General features: G+C 28.5%; 1 protein-coding gene across 50 annotated transcripts in view; it reads left to right on the top strand.

Moving 5' to 3' along the window:
- The window catches only part of LOC105212736 (sodium channel protein para), a 134,106-nt gene that overhangs the window by 95,631 nt on the left and 23,662 nt on the right, over positions 1-14,813 (top strand). For 8 of the 50 annotated variants that reach the window (XM_054232472.1, XM_054232469.1, XM_029040510.2 and 5 more), the window contains 15 exons: positions 1,310-1,438; positions 2,436-2,527; positions 2,636-2,912; positions 3,021-3,330; positions 3,879-4,184; positions 6,140-6,202; positions 6,925-7,105; positions 7,209-7,417; positions 7,507-7,606; positions 7,674-7,742; positions 10,168-10,445; positions 10,749-10,922; positions 12,774-12,936; positions 13,798-13,985; positions 14,099-14,303. In XM_054232472.1, the coding sequence (XP_054088447.1) occupies positions 1,310-1,438; positions 2,436-2,527; positions 2,636-2,912; positions 3,021-3,330; positions 3,879-4,184; positions 6,140-6,202; positions 6,925-7,105; positions 7,209-7,417; positions 7,507-7,606; positions 7,674-7,742; positions 10,168-10,445; positions 10,749-10,922; positions 12,774-12,936; positions 13,798-13,985; positions 14,099-14,303 (2,744 nt within the window). Of the gene's footprint in view, positions 1-1,309; positions 1,439-2,435; positions 2,528-2,635; positions 2,913-3,020; positions 3,331-3,878; positions 4,185-6,139; positions 6,203-6,924; positions 7,106-7,208; positions 7,418-7,506; positions 7,607-7,673; positions 7,743-10,167; positions 10,446-10,748; positions 10,923-11,402; positions 11,566-12,773; positions 12,937-13,797; positions 13,986-14,098; positions 14,343-14,813 lie in introns of all 50 variants that reach the window. The other 42 variants (XM_054232478.1, XM_054232467.1, XM_054232477.1 and 39 more) reach the window with 17 other exon arrangements.

Genomic DNA, 14,813 nt, shown 5'->3' with positions numbered 1-14,813 from the left:
CTATTTTTCAAATATTAAAATTACCTATTTACCAAAAAGCTATCACAATTATTATTGTTTTAGTTTTTACTGTATGTAAATATTAAAAAGATTAAATGTAATGTAAATAGTAAAAATATTAAACCTGATACTTAGCAAGAGCAAGAGGAAGCAAAACATACAACTACTATTATTTACAATTTTGTAAAAAAATATATTTATAAAATATACAGCACCCATTAAAATTCAATCCCCCAATATTTTAGTAGGAGTGTGGAAATAAAAAAAACATGTTATTGTACAGTTTTCAAAACCAACTAGATACAAAATAGAGTAGTCAAATTATACAACTAATATATGAATTGTGTTTCAATACAACATACATATGCATTTATTTACGTAGAAATTATGTTTAAATTTAATGAATTAGAGCGGCGAAAAAAGTAACGTCATTTTTTTAGCTGATGTCAATATTGTCATCGTAGATTTTGTATTTGAATGAGTACCCTAGCAGTTGCGGATAAACCAATGGACCTGATGTAAACAATGGATTTTTTTTTTCAATTACAAAATACAATTTTTATCCTTTTGAAGAAGTATGCTGCATTTTCAGCTCAGGGCAAAGGTTGATGGTGACCAAATAATTTAGAAAAACTAATTTTAAATCATTGTAAGAATAATATATTGTAATAATAACATAAATTTTATCTAAGTTTTACAATGTACCTTAGGAAGAATGAATGCCCATTTCACGCGCTCTACTATTTATAGATATACATATATACATATGTATACTCTTATACATGTACTTACATAAGAACAATAATCGGACAAAATATATAATGCAAATGAACATATGTTAATTATATGTAAGTGAACATTATTACGATAAATTGGTCAGAACCTACATGAATATGAATATCTATATAACTGAATAGATATATATTTGTTGTCTTGAATGTGGATGTATTTATCCCAATGTTTTCGAAATTTACAATCAACTAATTGTTAAAGATATAAACATATAATTTGACAATCGGAATGCTCCAACCTTTTAATTATGTTAAAATGCAACGAGTTTTTGCTGAACAATTATTATGCCAGGCACAAGCCATTTGTTATAAAAATGATTTTCCATAAACATTTTGTTACTGACAATTAAATTATAAAAAAATGTTATATACATTAAATTTAAATAGGTACTTTGTAAGTATTTTTAAGTCAAAACTAAACAATTCAAAATAATGAAAGTATCGCATTTATAATAATTATAAACAGAAGGTAAAAAGATTTATATGAAGCTACAGAAAATTTAAAAATTCGTTTTTAGGGTGATATTCACCGGAATCTACACATTTGAATCAGCTGTTAAAGTGATGGCACGAGGTTTCATTTTATGCCCGTTTACGTATCTTAGAGATGCATGGAATTGGCTGGACTTCGTAGTAATAGCTTTAGCGTGAGTTTATAACAATATATATATATATTTCAGTTTAATTTCCATAGTGTATTTGTTTTAGTATTATTTTATTTATTTTTTATTATCTATTGTATTAGTAATGCTTATTCTATGTTACTTTCGTTGTAAATTAAGCCCATTATCTCTATTAAAATACATACTATATAAACAATATATAGTGGAGTTACATACTTTCAGAAATTTGATCACAATACATGCTTATTTAATTGCTTAACGCTAGCTCATAAATTTTTCGTTTGTCACTAATTTCTGGAGCAATAAATTATTATTAGACAATGGGAGTAGATTCATTATTTGAATACATGCATATAATCACTTATTTAATTGAAATAATACGACTTAAATTGTAATTTTTTGTTAAACTTTATCGTCATAAATTAAAAATGGACACAAATGAGATCTTCTTCTATTTCATAATGTGTTAAAAAATGTATTGCATGTTCTATGAATAGCCGCATATACGTAATCATTACTCACGCATATAAATTAAATATATACATACGTATATTCATTAGTTTTTGCCATCTGACTATGAAGATAATAATACCTAAAGCGTTTTTATGTTTAAATTATCATAATACTTTTAATTACTAATTGATTTGCGGAGAATAAAAAAATTAAGTTCATTACAATTTTTATTTGTAATAATACATTTTAAACATCTCCGGAACTAGCATCTGATTTCAAGGAACGATTACATATACATATACATATGTACATATATATTATTTCTTAAAAAAATGTATACAATCTCATTGAATGTAATTTCTTTTATGTTGATATATAAACATACGAGAGTGTTCTCAGAACTCTCCGTTTTTTTTTGTAAGTGGCATTTATCACTAAATACAGCAACTCACATATACATAAATATTACATACAAGAAGTTTACATTTTTTCGTATTACTAATAAAACGTTTCAATTTTATTCCTTCGTTTATGATACATATTGTTCGCTCTCGATGCTCCTCTGTAGTTATGTGACTATGGGTATTGACTTAGGTAACCTCGCAGCATTGAGAACGTTTAGGGTATTGCGTGCACTTAAAACAGTAGCCATCGTGCCAGGTAAATAAAAATATATGCTTTGTTTTCCAATAGGCTATAATTTGGGAACTCTGGGCGCTTGCAATTGGATTCAATTCATCTTCCAATTTTATTTTACTTGTACTTTAGGCTTGAAGACTATTGTTGGTGCCGTCATCGAGTCAGTGAAAAATTTGCGTGATGTGATAATTTTAACAATGTTCTCGCTGTCAGTATTTGCTCTGATGGGACTACAAATTTACATGGGTGTTCTAACACAGAAGTGCATTAAAAAATTTCCTTTAGATGGTTCATGGGGAAATTTGACTGATGAAAACTGGGATTACCATAATCGTAATAGTTCGAATTGGTATTCAGAGGATGATGGTTATTCCTTCCCTCTTTGTGGGAATATATCGGGTGCTGGGTGAGTTTATATGTTCGCGATAACACACGTATGCATACCATTACAGCTCAATATTAAAATCACTATTTTTATTACAATATTATTTTTTATATATCTTTTCATATGCAGGCAATGTAGTGATGAGTACGTTTGTCTACAGGGCTTTGGTCCTAATCCAAATTATGGATATACCAGTTTCGATTCATTCGGTTGGGCTTTCCTCTCGGCGTTCCGTCTAATGACACAGGACTTTTGGGAAGATTTGTACCAGCTCGTTCTTAGAGCGGCTGGTCCCTGGCACATGCTGTTCTTTATAGTCATCATCTTCCTAGGTTCATTCTATCTTGTGAATTTGATTTTGGCCATTGTTGCCATGTCTTATGACGAATTACAAAAGAAGGCCGAAGAAGAAGAGGCTGCCGAAGAGGAGGCGATTCGCGTAAGTAGTACAATGCATGCGAGTAAATATATTCAATTTTAATTTGGCACCGAGCGGCCAGGCTCGAGCAGGCCGATTAGAGTGGAAATATTTACTCAACCCATTGAATGTTGAGTGGTTTGTTTTGCCTTTGTTATAACTATTTTACAATTTTGTTTCTTAAAAAGTATTTATATATGTATGTTCCTATATTAACTTTTATTGTGAAATCGCAGTACTCCTAGAATGTTCTTCATATAATTACATATGCGATAAATGATAAATTTTACAACCCTACGTGAACACATATGATTCCACGATACTGAAAGAATCCGATTAAATTACGAAACAAACTTACGAGTTTATTAGTTTTCTTAAACAAAAAGTTTATGTGCATGAGACGAAAGGAATCTGTTATTCGGACAGTCGAAAGGTTTCCTCAGCTTCGTCAATTGAACAATGTTTGATGGCTTTGGTGGCTTTAATTTTTATTTGCATAGCACGCTGTTTGAAATATTCAAACGCACCTGAGGCTTAACCCTTCATCCTCAATTAATATGTCCTTGTAGGAAGCAGAAGAAGCGGCGGCAGCAAAAGCTGCTAAATTAGAAGAAAGAGCAAATGCTGCAGCACAAGCAGCGGCTGATGCAGCTGAAGCGGCCGAAGCAGCCTTGCATCCGGAATTGGCAAAAAGTCCAACCTATTCGTGTATTAGCTATGAGCTCTTTGTTGGTGCCGAGAAAGGGAACGATGACAACAATAAGGAGAAAATGTCGATACGCAGCGTTGAAGTTGTATCGGAGTCGGTGAGCGTTATTCAAAGACCACCAGCACCTACCACAGCACCCGCTACTAAAGTCAGAAAAGTAAGCACGGTAAGTATATTGCAGCTGGCTGATCTGCTTAAAATTTATTTTTTTTACTTTTTTTCTGCCTTGCCAACTTTTAGCTTTTAGAATTCGAAGTTTAATTACGAAATACTTAAATATGATTTATTATAGCTTATATTTTAGGAGCCCAATAGTTTTCTTAAGATGTATAAAAAGCAAACACATTTAGTTTGAATTGAACACATTTAGACGTAGATGCAATAATTTTTAGTTGAAATATAAATAATCACATAATTTCCTCATATAAATTTGTATATTTGTATTATTGAATTGCATGTAAAATGCTTGCTTCAATACTGTACTGTATTATAAGTAATATATTAATTTTGACATGTCGAGGATATATTTTGTTTATCATTCAACCCCTGTTGTCAAATCATCGCAGTGGCAAGTTAGACTGCTGGTGAAGTAAAATGGATTTAAAACGATTGCCGAAATTTGTTATAAACATGACAAAAATATTAGACCGATTAGACATATAAAGCGTTAGTAAGTTACTGCGGTTTCTCTAGCTAGATAACAGCTTTTTAAATATGGTAAAGAAAGCAGCAATAGCTTGAACAATTAAAAACAGTTTTTTGAAATATATCACCACTCAATATATTCATGAACTTGAAAAAATAGAAATCTAAAAAGATTGTGCATCATGTTCACATAGATTTCCTCACAATTGCGGAATACACATGCAGCTGCTTGTTTAAACAATACTGTATAAAACCGCAAGTGTTTATTAATGAAAATTAAGCACACCTAAATTTCCAAGATAAAAGCGGATTAAAAATAATTTGTTTAAATAATAAAAATTTTCTTATTTATGGAATGTACAAGCTTGCATTACTATATTATCAATTACAAATGAAGCTAGCGCCGTGTTTATTCCCGTTAATATTGGCTTTAATGTTGGATCAACTTACATCTAGTATATAAATATACATAATTTAAAACATTTTCTTCTTAAATGTGTTTATTAATGTTTGAATTTAACACTTGAACATATTTGTTAAATGACGTTTATACTATTAGTTTTGTTGCTCTTTTTTGCATTCTCAAGAATTTTTATATATTTTATTTATTTTTTCTATTTGTTGACGCTATTCATGCATATTTCAGTTATAATGTTTTTTATACCACTAAGCTGTAATAGGTTTAGGTTTTTTGTATAGTTTTGAAAATCGCAAAGCTTTTGTTTTTCTTGGAATAAAAATTAATTTAATTTTGGTCCACCATTATTCAAGGTAGGTGTAAATCTTGTTGTATAATCTTTTTACCAAAACTCATTGAAAATTAATTAACTATGCTTGATTGAATATTTCTGAAACATAACTACATATATATACATAGATACAATGTATTTATGAAAATTATGCTGTAACAAACTCAAACTCTTTTCATTCTCACATTGCTCAATACATTCATACTTACAGTTTTGCCTTTTTGTTATTCCGAATAATATACATAGTACATTAAATTCGATGGAGTATAATTCTTGTGTATTTGCAATTTGATAACATGAATTATACACTGTTGGTAATAACATTAACTTAAAAATATGGAAAAATTTATGATCGTACATATATTTTTTCGAGTAAAGAAAGTATATGTCTAATTATTCTCCCTTAATTATTATTATTTTGTTCAAATAAACTTTGATTTTTTTCCTATCATACGTATGTCATCAATGAAATGTAATACATTTTCACAATGTAATTGAAACGTGTTTTACTAGAGGCATAATATACAATATATGTATATATATATATAAATTTCAATACCATTTTTAATCAAACTCTCTCTACAAAAATGTAATGCACCTGAAAATGAGATTGATATGTATCCAAGAAAACACGGAAATAATATCAAATAGTTTGAATATGAAATTTTTATTTACTTATATTTTTCTATTTCTTCTTCTATATACTTTTATTTGTTACAAAACATAGACATCCTTATCCTTACCTGGTTCACCGTTTAACATACGCAGGGGATCACGTAGTTCACATAAGGTAAGCGCTATTAATCAACTTCACTCCTCACAGGCAAAAACTGTGGGCTATACATGAGAATAAACATAAGCACTTAACCATTCTCGTAATATTTTTTCTGAACGCACCGTACGAAAACGTAACCATATATTTTATTTTAGACGCACGAACTGAATCAAAAATTCATAGATAAGAGCTAAAATTTTAGTGTATATTGATATAATTATAAACTGCTGTCAAATAATTTCTTTTAAATAAATGAAAAAAAATGCCAATAAATATTTTTGTATACAAACTGATGTTCAATCTTTCAATAATAAATGTGTACCTGTACTATATTTATGTTTGTATTGTCTGATGCCCATGCCATTCATGTGATCTTCATAACATTAACTTATTATTATGATTTCCACAGCGGTTTAATAGATCAACCGATTTAGAATATATAAACTGCTACTCTTGGTAAACTTGCTGTCGTTCCTTATTTATATTCATTAGTTTTTTATTGACATTGCTTTAAATGTTTTATGATTCTTATTTTAACTGTAATTTCGTTTTTAAATTATTTTTATATTATTTATTTTATATTATCTGCTCTTCGCCTCTTAATTTTTCACATTCATTCTAAATTCTAAGATTGATTTTTCCAATATTTTGTTACAAAAATAAATATGTGCTAACAATATTTAAGATAAATTAATGAAGCTTATTCATGATCGACGTGTTGTATTTTTAACTATTAGTACACTATTCGAAATGGGCGTGGTCGTTTTGGGATTCCAGGGAGTGACCGAAAACCCCTTGTATTGTCAACATATCAGGATGCGCAACAGCATTTGCCATATGCCGATGACTCGAACGCAGTAACACCAATGTCCGAAGAGAATGGTGCTATTATTGTACCGGTATATTATGGCAATTTAGGTTGGTAATATGAATATGTATATTTAAAATTTAAATGGCTGTTGTTCCTAATTCAAATTCACTTCTGAATTATCATTCAATTTATACAACTATAATATTCTAGGTTCTAGACATTCATCTTATACCTCGCATCAATCACGAATCTCTTATACATCGCATGGTGATCTATTGGGGGGTATGGTGGCTATGGGTGTCAGCACGATGACGAAAGAAAGTAAACTAAGAAGTCGTAATACACGTAATCAGTCAGCGGGTGCATCAAATGGCACTAGTTATGTCGATACAAATCACAAGGATTTACACAGAGACTTTGTAAATACTATTGATTACACTTATCTTTACAAATATATATATGTAGATAGTTAATTCCTTTAAATTACGTTTTTCCATTGTTACATCAGGAAATGGGCCTTGAATGTACTGATGAAACTGGAAAGATAAAACAACATGACAATCCTTTTATAGAGCCCGTCCAAAACCAAACAGTCGTTGACATGAAAGGTCAGATTATACATTTTATTTATATTTTTTTCTTTTTCTCATATTAATATATTTAATGGAATTGCAGATGTTATGGTTTTAAATGATATTATAGAGCAAGCCGCTGGTCGGCATAGTCGTGCTAGTGACCGTGGTGGTAAGACAATATATTCAAAAATATATATTTTTATTTTAATGTTTTTACATGAATTAATAGTATGTCGACAATATTGTTTTATTTTCCAAATGCATACATACCTACGCTTAAACTCATTTGTTTGTAAATACTAAACATTTTTGCTATAAAGAAGTAAATTTGAAATGTTTTTTGTATGATGTATGTATGTATGTGTATATATATGTGTGTTTATGTGCGTTTTTCATTATACCATTTACTAAAAATTGAATTGTTATGTAAATAATATATTTATATGCATAGCAGTTTATTTCGAAAATTTTTTAGATATCTACAAAAATACATACATACAAATTTATTTTTATGCTACCATAATATGATATTCTAAAATAAATTGTTTAATTGCATATGCTTGTATTACTTTACATATATAAATATATGTGTATGTACATACATATACATATGTATTCAGTTCATATAAATGTTTATCAAGAAGATTTTACTTAAAATACTTATTTGTCTATTTTCAACTATTATAATTATTGTCACACTTACTTCAAATGCCAAAAATATTTTAATAATTAGTTCAATACCGTCGCCTGCTTAGAATAAAATGTACATACTATAAATATACTTTGCAATTGCCTTGGAAAATGAACTAATTTGCCATTGGCATGCCTTTTTTTAAACGCCTTTGATTTACAATTTTTTCTAAACACCTGATAATGACAAATATAATATTTTCAAAAGTCAATGTATTATACTCTTTGCGGTTAACTTTGCAATCAATGATAGTTATGTAACAATGTATTATTCCAAAAAGTACATTTGTACTAGTATAATTTAATAATTGTTACCAGATGTTTGTAGTAGATTTTATCATACAAACACATGTCTTTTAAGAAAATTGGTAATATATTTTTCCAACTTTAACATTCTTATATACATATGTACATATGTATGTCGTTTCCTCTCTGCAACATTGTTATACAATTAATGAATAAAAAGCCTCTAAGAAATATTGATTATTAGTTGTGACAATCTTGTAGATTAAGGGATTCATAAATACAGTTAATTGTGTTACATAAATTTCATTTTAATAAAATATCGATACTTACAATTCCATCGAAACATTATATACACCATATCTATCATTTCCATTCATTAAGATTTATATATTTTATTTAAGTAACATTTTTATATACCAAATATATATTTTGGAAGCCTTCTACAAACTATATGACTTCTTTGACTCGTCTATTTTACTTAATACGGTGATGCTAAAGCAAATTAAATATTTTGAAAATACAATTTTTAACAAATCATTCGTAGTGAAATTAAAGCTCTATCTTACTTTGAACTAGTAACTACAAATGATTTTTAATGCTACCATATTTTTGCCAAGAAATTAGGTATTTTTGCTTTTAACTTTTATGCAAACTCTTTAAATCAAATATCAAAAAATGTTTGTAACAAACATTGTTAATTTAATTAATTATGCTAACAATAAGGTAAATGAAAATATTTGTTTTCAAAAAATTATAGATTTTAGTTTATATTTAATTTATGTAGTTTTATAATTTTGCTATGAGTTAGTTACTTTACTGCATGATCGATTTTTGTACCATTTCTTTATAGCTTCTATAAATATATACTGCGAATTTCGATAGCTTACTTATTTTGCCACGCATGGAATATATATAGTAGTTATTTTTACACCTAACTAGTTGAGACAATTTTCTTAGCAACTTCAACCACTATTATAAAAACTCTCAATTAAAGTAATTATTTTTTACTTATAAAGATTTTCTAGCACATATGTAAATGAACATAGTAACGGCGGAATATTTTTTGTTGCATTTAGGAAGATATTAGTTTATTTGTAAACGTTTAGAGATATATCTAAATGGCTTAGTTTTAAAATAGTAACCTTTTATTAAATTTCTTATATTTAAAACAGTTTTAAAATTAATTGGAAAATCAATTTAAAAAAATTCGATAACTACTTTAACAACTTTCGGTAAAGTCAGTTTAACAACCGATTTAAATAAAAAAATAAAAATATATATCTGTATGTACAAACAATTGAAATGGACTTGATTTTAGGAACTTTGAATTAAAATCATATCTGAAATATGTACATATGTACATATGTATGTACATACATGTATATATTTGTAAAGGTTTATTCAACTATGGATTTCCAATTAATTTTAACAACAACATTAAACTATAACTTTAAATGAGCAAAACGTTAAACGTTGGATTACGCACATTTTGCTATTTAATATTATTTGAACAATTTAATAGAAGGCTTCATCGAAGTATTCAACTATTAAAAGAAATATAAAAGATACATAATTGATTACAAAAGCCAAAAATAACACCTAAAATCGACGAGGTCAAAGCTGGTCAAAATTGACTAATCTGAAACTTTATGGTTCAGTCTCTGTTTACTATTTCCCCACAGAGGACGATGATGAAGATGGCCCTACATTCAAGGATAAGGCTCTTGAGGCTATACTTAGAGGAATTGACATTTTTTGTGTGTGGGATTGTTGCTGGGTATGGCTAAAATTTCAAGAATGGGTTTCACTAATCGTCTTTGATCCATTCGTTGAGCTTTTTATTACATTGTGTATTGTTGTAAACACAATGTTTATGGCAATGGATCACCATGATATGAATAAGGAGATGGAAAAAATATTGAAAAGCGGCAATTATGTAAGTTTAAAATATATAATCCTTAAAACTCTTCCTGGTGAACGTTTTTTCTTTGTTTTGACATTCCTAACATTGGCAATCAATCAATCAATTGATTTTAATTTTCTTCATACTAATAAAACCAATTAATCAAATTCGTATTAAAATTTGATGCATATAAATTAATTTTTTACATAAACTTTTGCATTTTACACCTGGCGAACAAAGTTAGAAATGTCACACAAAGCCAAGCTGCTCTTTTTGAGAGCTCAACCCTTAACAATGAATGTAGTGATATATTACCATATTAAATTGTTTTTCCAGTTCTTCACTGCGACTTTTGCAATCGAGGCCACTATGAAACTGATGGCTATGAGCCCGAAATATTACTTTCAAGAAGGTTGGAATATATTTGATTTTATAATTGTGGCACTTTCTCTTCTCGAACTTGGTCTGGAAGGAGTTCAAGGTCTATCTGTTTTGAGATCTTTTCGCTTGGTAAGAATATTGGCCATATATAAACACATATATATATTTATATATGTTTATGTCATAATTTAAAAATTTTAAGAAATTTGACAAACCTGGTAAATCAATATATAGTGTATTATAGGCATATATTTTATTACTAAAATAATCTGACATTAAAACATTAAAATAAGATATGAGATTATAGTTAATAATGCATAGTAAAGTATTTCTTGTTTAAACAAAGAAATATACCAAGCTTTTGTTTCTATTAATTATTTAAAAAATGCCTTGTAGGAACTCAGTATTAAAATGAGGCATAATCATAGTTACAACGTAAACTCCCATATACCAGAAATAAAATTTTTAAGTCACTATAAACAACGAAATAAATTTGAAAGTAGAATAATACTTTTTTAGTTCAAGAATTTCAATATAATTCAAAACTATGATAATGTCCTCATTAATTTAATTTTTTCATTTAATCATAATGTGTTCCATAAATTGCAGTTGAGAGTCTTTAAATTAGCCAAATCGTGGCCAACATTAAATTTACTTATATCCATCATGGGTCGTACCGTTGGCGCCCTAGGCAACTTAACATTCGTTCTGTGTATCATTATCTTCATATTTGCTGTAATGGGAATGCAATTGTTTGGCAAAAACTATACAGGTATTAGGAGCGCGACTAAATAATCAAGCAAAACAAAAAAACGCTATAAGTTAAATTTTAAATTGCAATTCTTTAATAACAATATTGCATTGAAGTCACTTGTTTGCTATTTTTTCTAACAATTTTTATATGTACAAACGTACATTTAATATTTCATTTTAATCACTTATTACTCAAGTACTAAAATATATAATATAGAGTAAACAAAGAAGTTAAGAATGTCTTACAATTTAATATTTGTACAACTAACTATTTTAATATTAAAGCTTGAGCACGTTTTTAGCTTACACGAGACGTGAAGTATCCGCTTGAACGATTTTACTTGCTTTAAGCCGCATTTTTAAATTAATTTCTTTGTGAGAATTATAACATAAAATTGGGGGAAGAAAGAAGGAAGTATTTAAGTTTATGAGTTTAAAAAGTATAATGTACATATTTCAGTAGCTATTCCATAACGAATCATAACTCTGTGTTATGACTCTTCATTAAAATTAATAAAAAAAATATCTATTTTTGTCAATATAAGCTAAGTTAATTTGGAATTGATGCAATCCATCCCCACTTTCCCATAATAGCGAATATCGAAATCATATCCTAAGGATTAATAACGTTTTGCAGTGACTTAAAAATATTTTACTTCTTTATTTCTTGCAAATGGCAAAAGCATATGTTCGGCTGTACCCGAACTTAGCTCTTTATTCCTCGTTTTGCAGAAAAATTGCTCTATTTGTATTTTCAAATTAATTTAATTGGGTAGTTCATTTGTCTGTTTTAAAGTGCCGTCATCACTTTATCCCCAGGTATGTAAAAACATATATTTGTATGTGAAAAGGATAATCACTGAAGTATATGGCAATTGAATTATTAATTGAACTATACATTTATACAATACTATACCATTACGACAAAATCCCTCATCAATTTCTTTTATATTGGAAAAAAAATTATTTCAATACATATAAATATGCAATTGAATAATTGATTAATTCTTTTCTTATTCCAATATATTTTTCTTGATGCTTTGCCCGGCTTACTAATAAAATTCATGCTATCTGTTATCATGAAACTCTTCGGCACATTTAAATCAACAACTACTGCACAATTCATCGCATAAAAACATTCGGATTGTATGACTTATGATAAATTTCAAATCTATTTGAATAAATATCCCATATGTGAAATCGAAATTAATTTTCTCGAAATACCAGCTACGAGTTTTTAAACTTGCTAAATCATGGCCTACATTAAATTTGCTAATATCGATTATGGGTCGTACTATGGGTGCTTTGGGTAACTTAACATTTGTCCTTTGCATTATCATCTTCATCTTTGCCGTAATGGGAATGCAACTATTCGGAAAAAACTATACGGGTAAGTAGAAAAAATTAGATGGCGATTGTGCATAATAACTAAATTGTTGTGGGAATTTTCGTATGCACGTACATATGCACAATTAAAATGATCGTATAATTTTCTTTCCATATTTTTTGGTGAATCTCATTTTCATTTGAATGCCTTTCTCCTTCTCATTTCCCATCTTCCTTCCAATGTTATTTCCTCGTACTTTCGCATTTATACATAATACAAATATTTACAAATATGTATATAAAATTACAAATTATTTATAACAATAATTATTCGAATTGTGTATTTACATACAAAAAAAAAATAATTCTCCAAATCTTTCGACGCGCGCAGTTTAAATTCAAATGTCACCTTACCTGATTAAAAGATTAAAAATATATCATTCAATTTATTTCGTGGACCCGTTGGTCCAATAACAAAGAAGTAATATAAAATAGGACTCCGGCGATAACGACGTTTAAATTCATTTAAAGCGATATAATAAGCCATTTCGAGAATCACTAGTGACTGGCATCACGAAAAAAAATAAAATTGATTGCAACTGACGTAATACATATTCTACAACATTGTACACTTTTATTATTCCGGTTCTTTCGTTTTTATATGTTTTTAATATCGTTACACATAAATGTAAACAGTTACACATAATTATATTTGAAAGTATGTATAATAAGGTAATTTATTCAAAATCACCTCGCTAATTCCATGTGGAGTTTTACAAATTGCTTGTTGCACTCTTTATTATGTTTACCAAATCTCTTTCTTCCTTCGCATTTTAAATGCTTCATATTTTTATTATAATTACATATTTTTTAGATATTTGAAATATTTTTCTTACAATGTAAATTAATTTTTTTTTAACTATAGACAATCAGGACCGATTCCCAGATGGTGATTTGCCTCGTTGGAATTTCACAGATTTCATGCACTCTTTTATGATTGTATTTCGAGTATTATGTGGTGAGTGGATCGAATCCATGTGGGATTGCATGTACGTGGGAGATGTATCCTGTATTCCATTCTTTTTGGCTACTGTCGTGATTGGAAATCTAGTTGTACGTATAAAAAATAGTAAATGTGATTTGTCATTGAAACAGATACGTATATGTGTTATAATTCAATTAATAACAGTGAAAGGTTGAACGCATTTTTTATGTTTTATTGGCAGGTGCTTAATCTTTTCTTAGCTTTGCTTTTGTCTAATTTTGGTTCATCTAGTCTCTCCGCGCCCACGGCTGACAATGATACTAATAAAATCGTTGAGGCGTTTAACAGAATATCACGATTCAAAGCATGGATAAAGCGTAATTTTGCCAATTGTTTCAATTATATTCGTAACAAGTTGACAAATCAAATTAGTGATCAACCATCAGGTGAGAGGATCAACCAGATCAGTTGGATTTGGAGCGAAGGTTTTTATCCACTTGTTTTCTTCTACTTCTTGTAACATAGAAACGTATTCGTAAACAAAAGTAATGATTAGATGAAATATAAGGAATGTATATCCGAATTAACATATAAAACGTTATTAAAGGCCTAGAATATAAACATTAGCCAATTTCAAATCTATATGTATATAGACTGACTACAAATTTATATTTATAACATACACTTGCATAATCATTTTCCCCCGAGCAACATATGTAAATGGGTAACTTAGTTAGAGTGAAGTAATTTCTAAAATATTTTCTCCATTATGTTTTTACATATGCATATAATTACTTAGACATCTGTTGCCGTCATTTACCTAAAATTTATAATAAATCCAAATATTAAAAAGCTAAAATACTACGAATTTGGCGTAGTTTTTTTGGAGGTTAGAATTCGATAATATCTTACGTTATCATGTTGTTAATGTATCAAATGAATATATAGATTTCTAA

Source organism: Zeugodacus cucurbitae, chromosome 5 (genome assembly GCF_028554725.1).
Source record: "Zeugodacus cucurbitae isolate PBARC_wt_2022May chromosome 5, idZeuCucr1.2, whole genome shotgun sequence".
NCBI classification, from domain to species: domain Eukaryota; kingdom Metazoa; phylum Arthropoda; class Insecta; order Diptera; family Tephritidae; genus Zeugodacus; species Zeugodacus cucurbitae.
The sequence above is the reverse complement of the archived record's forward strand: the minus strand, read 5'-3'. Positions and strand labels throughout refer to the sequence as shown.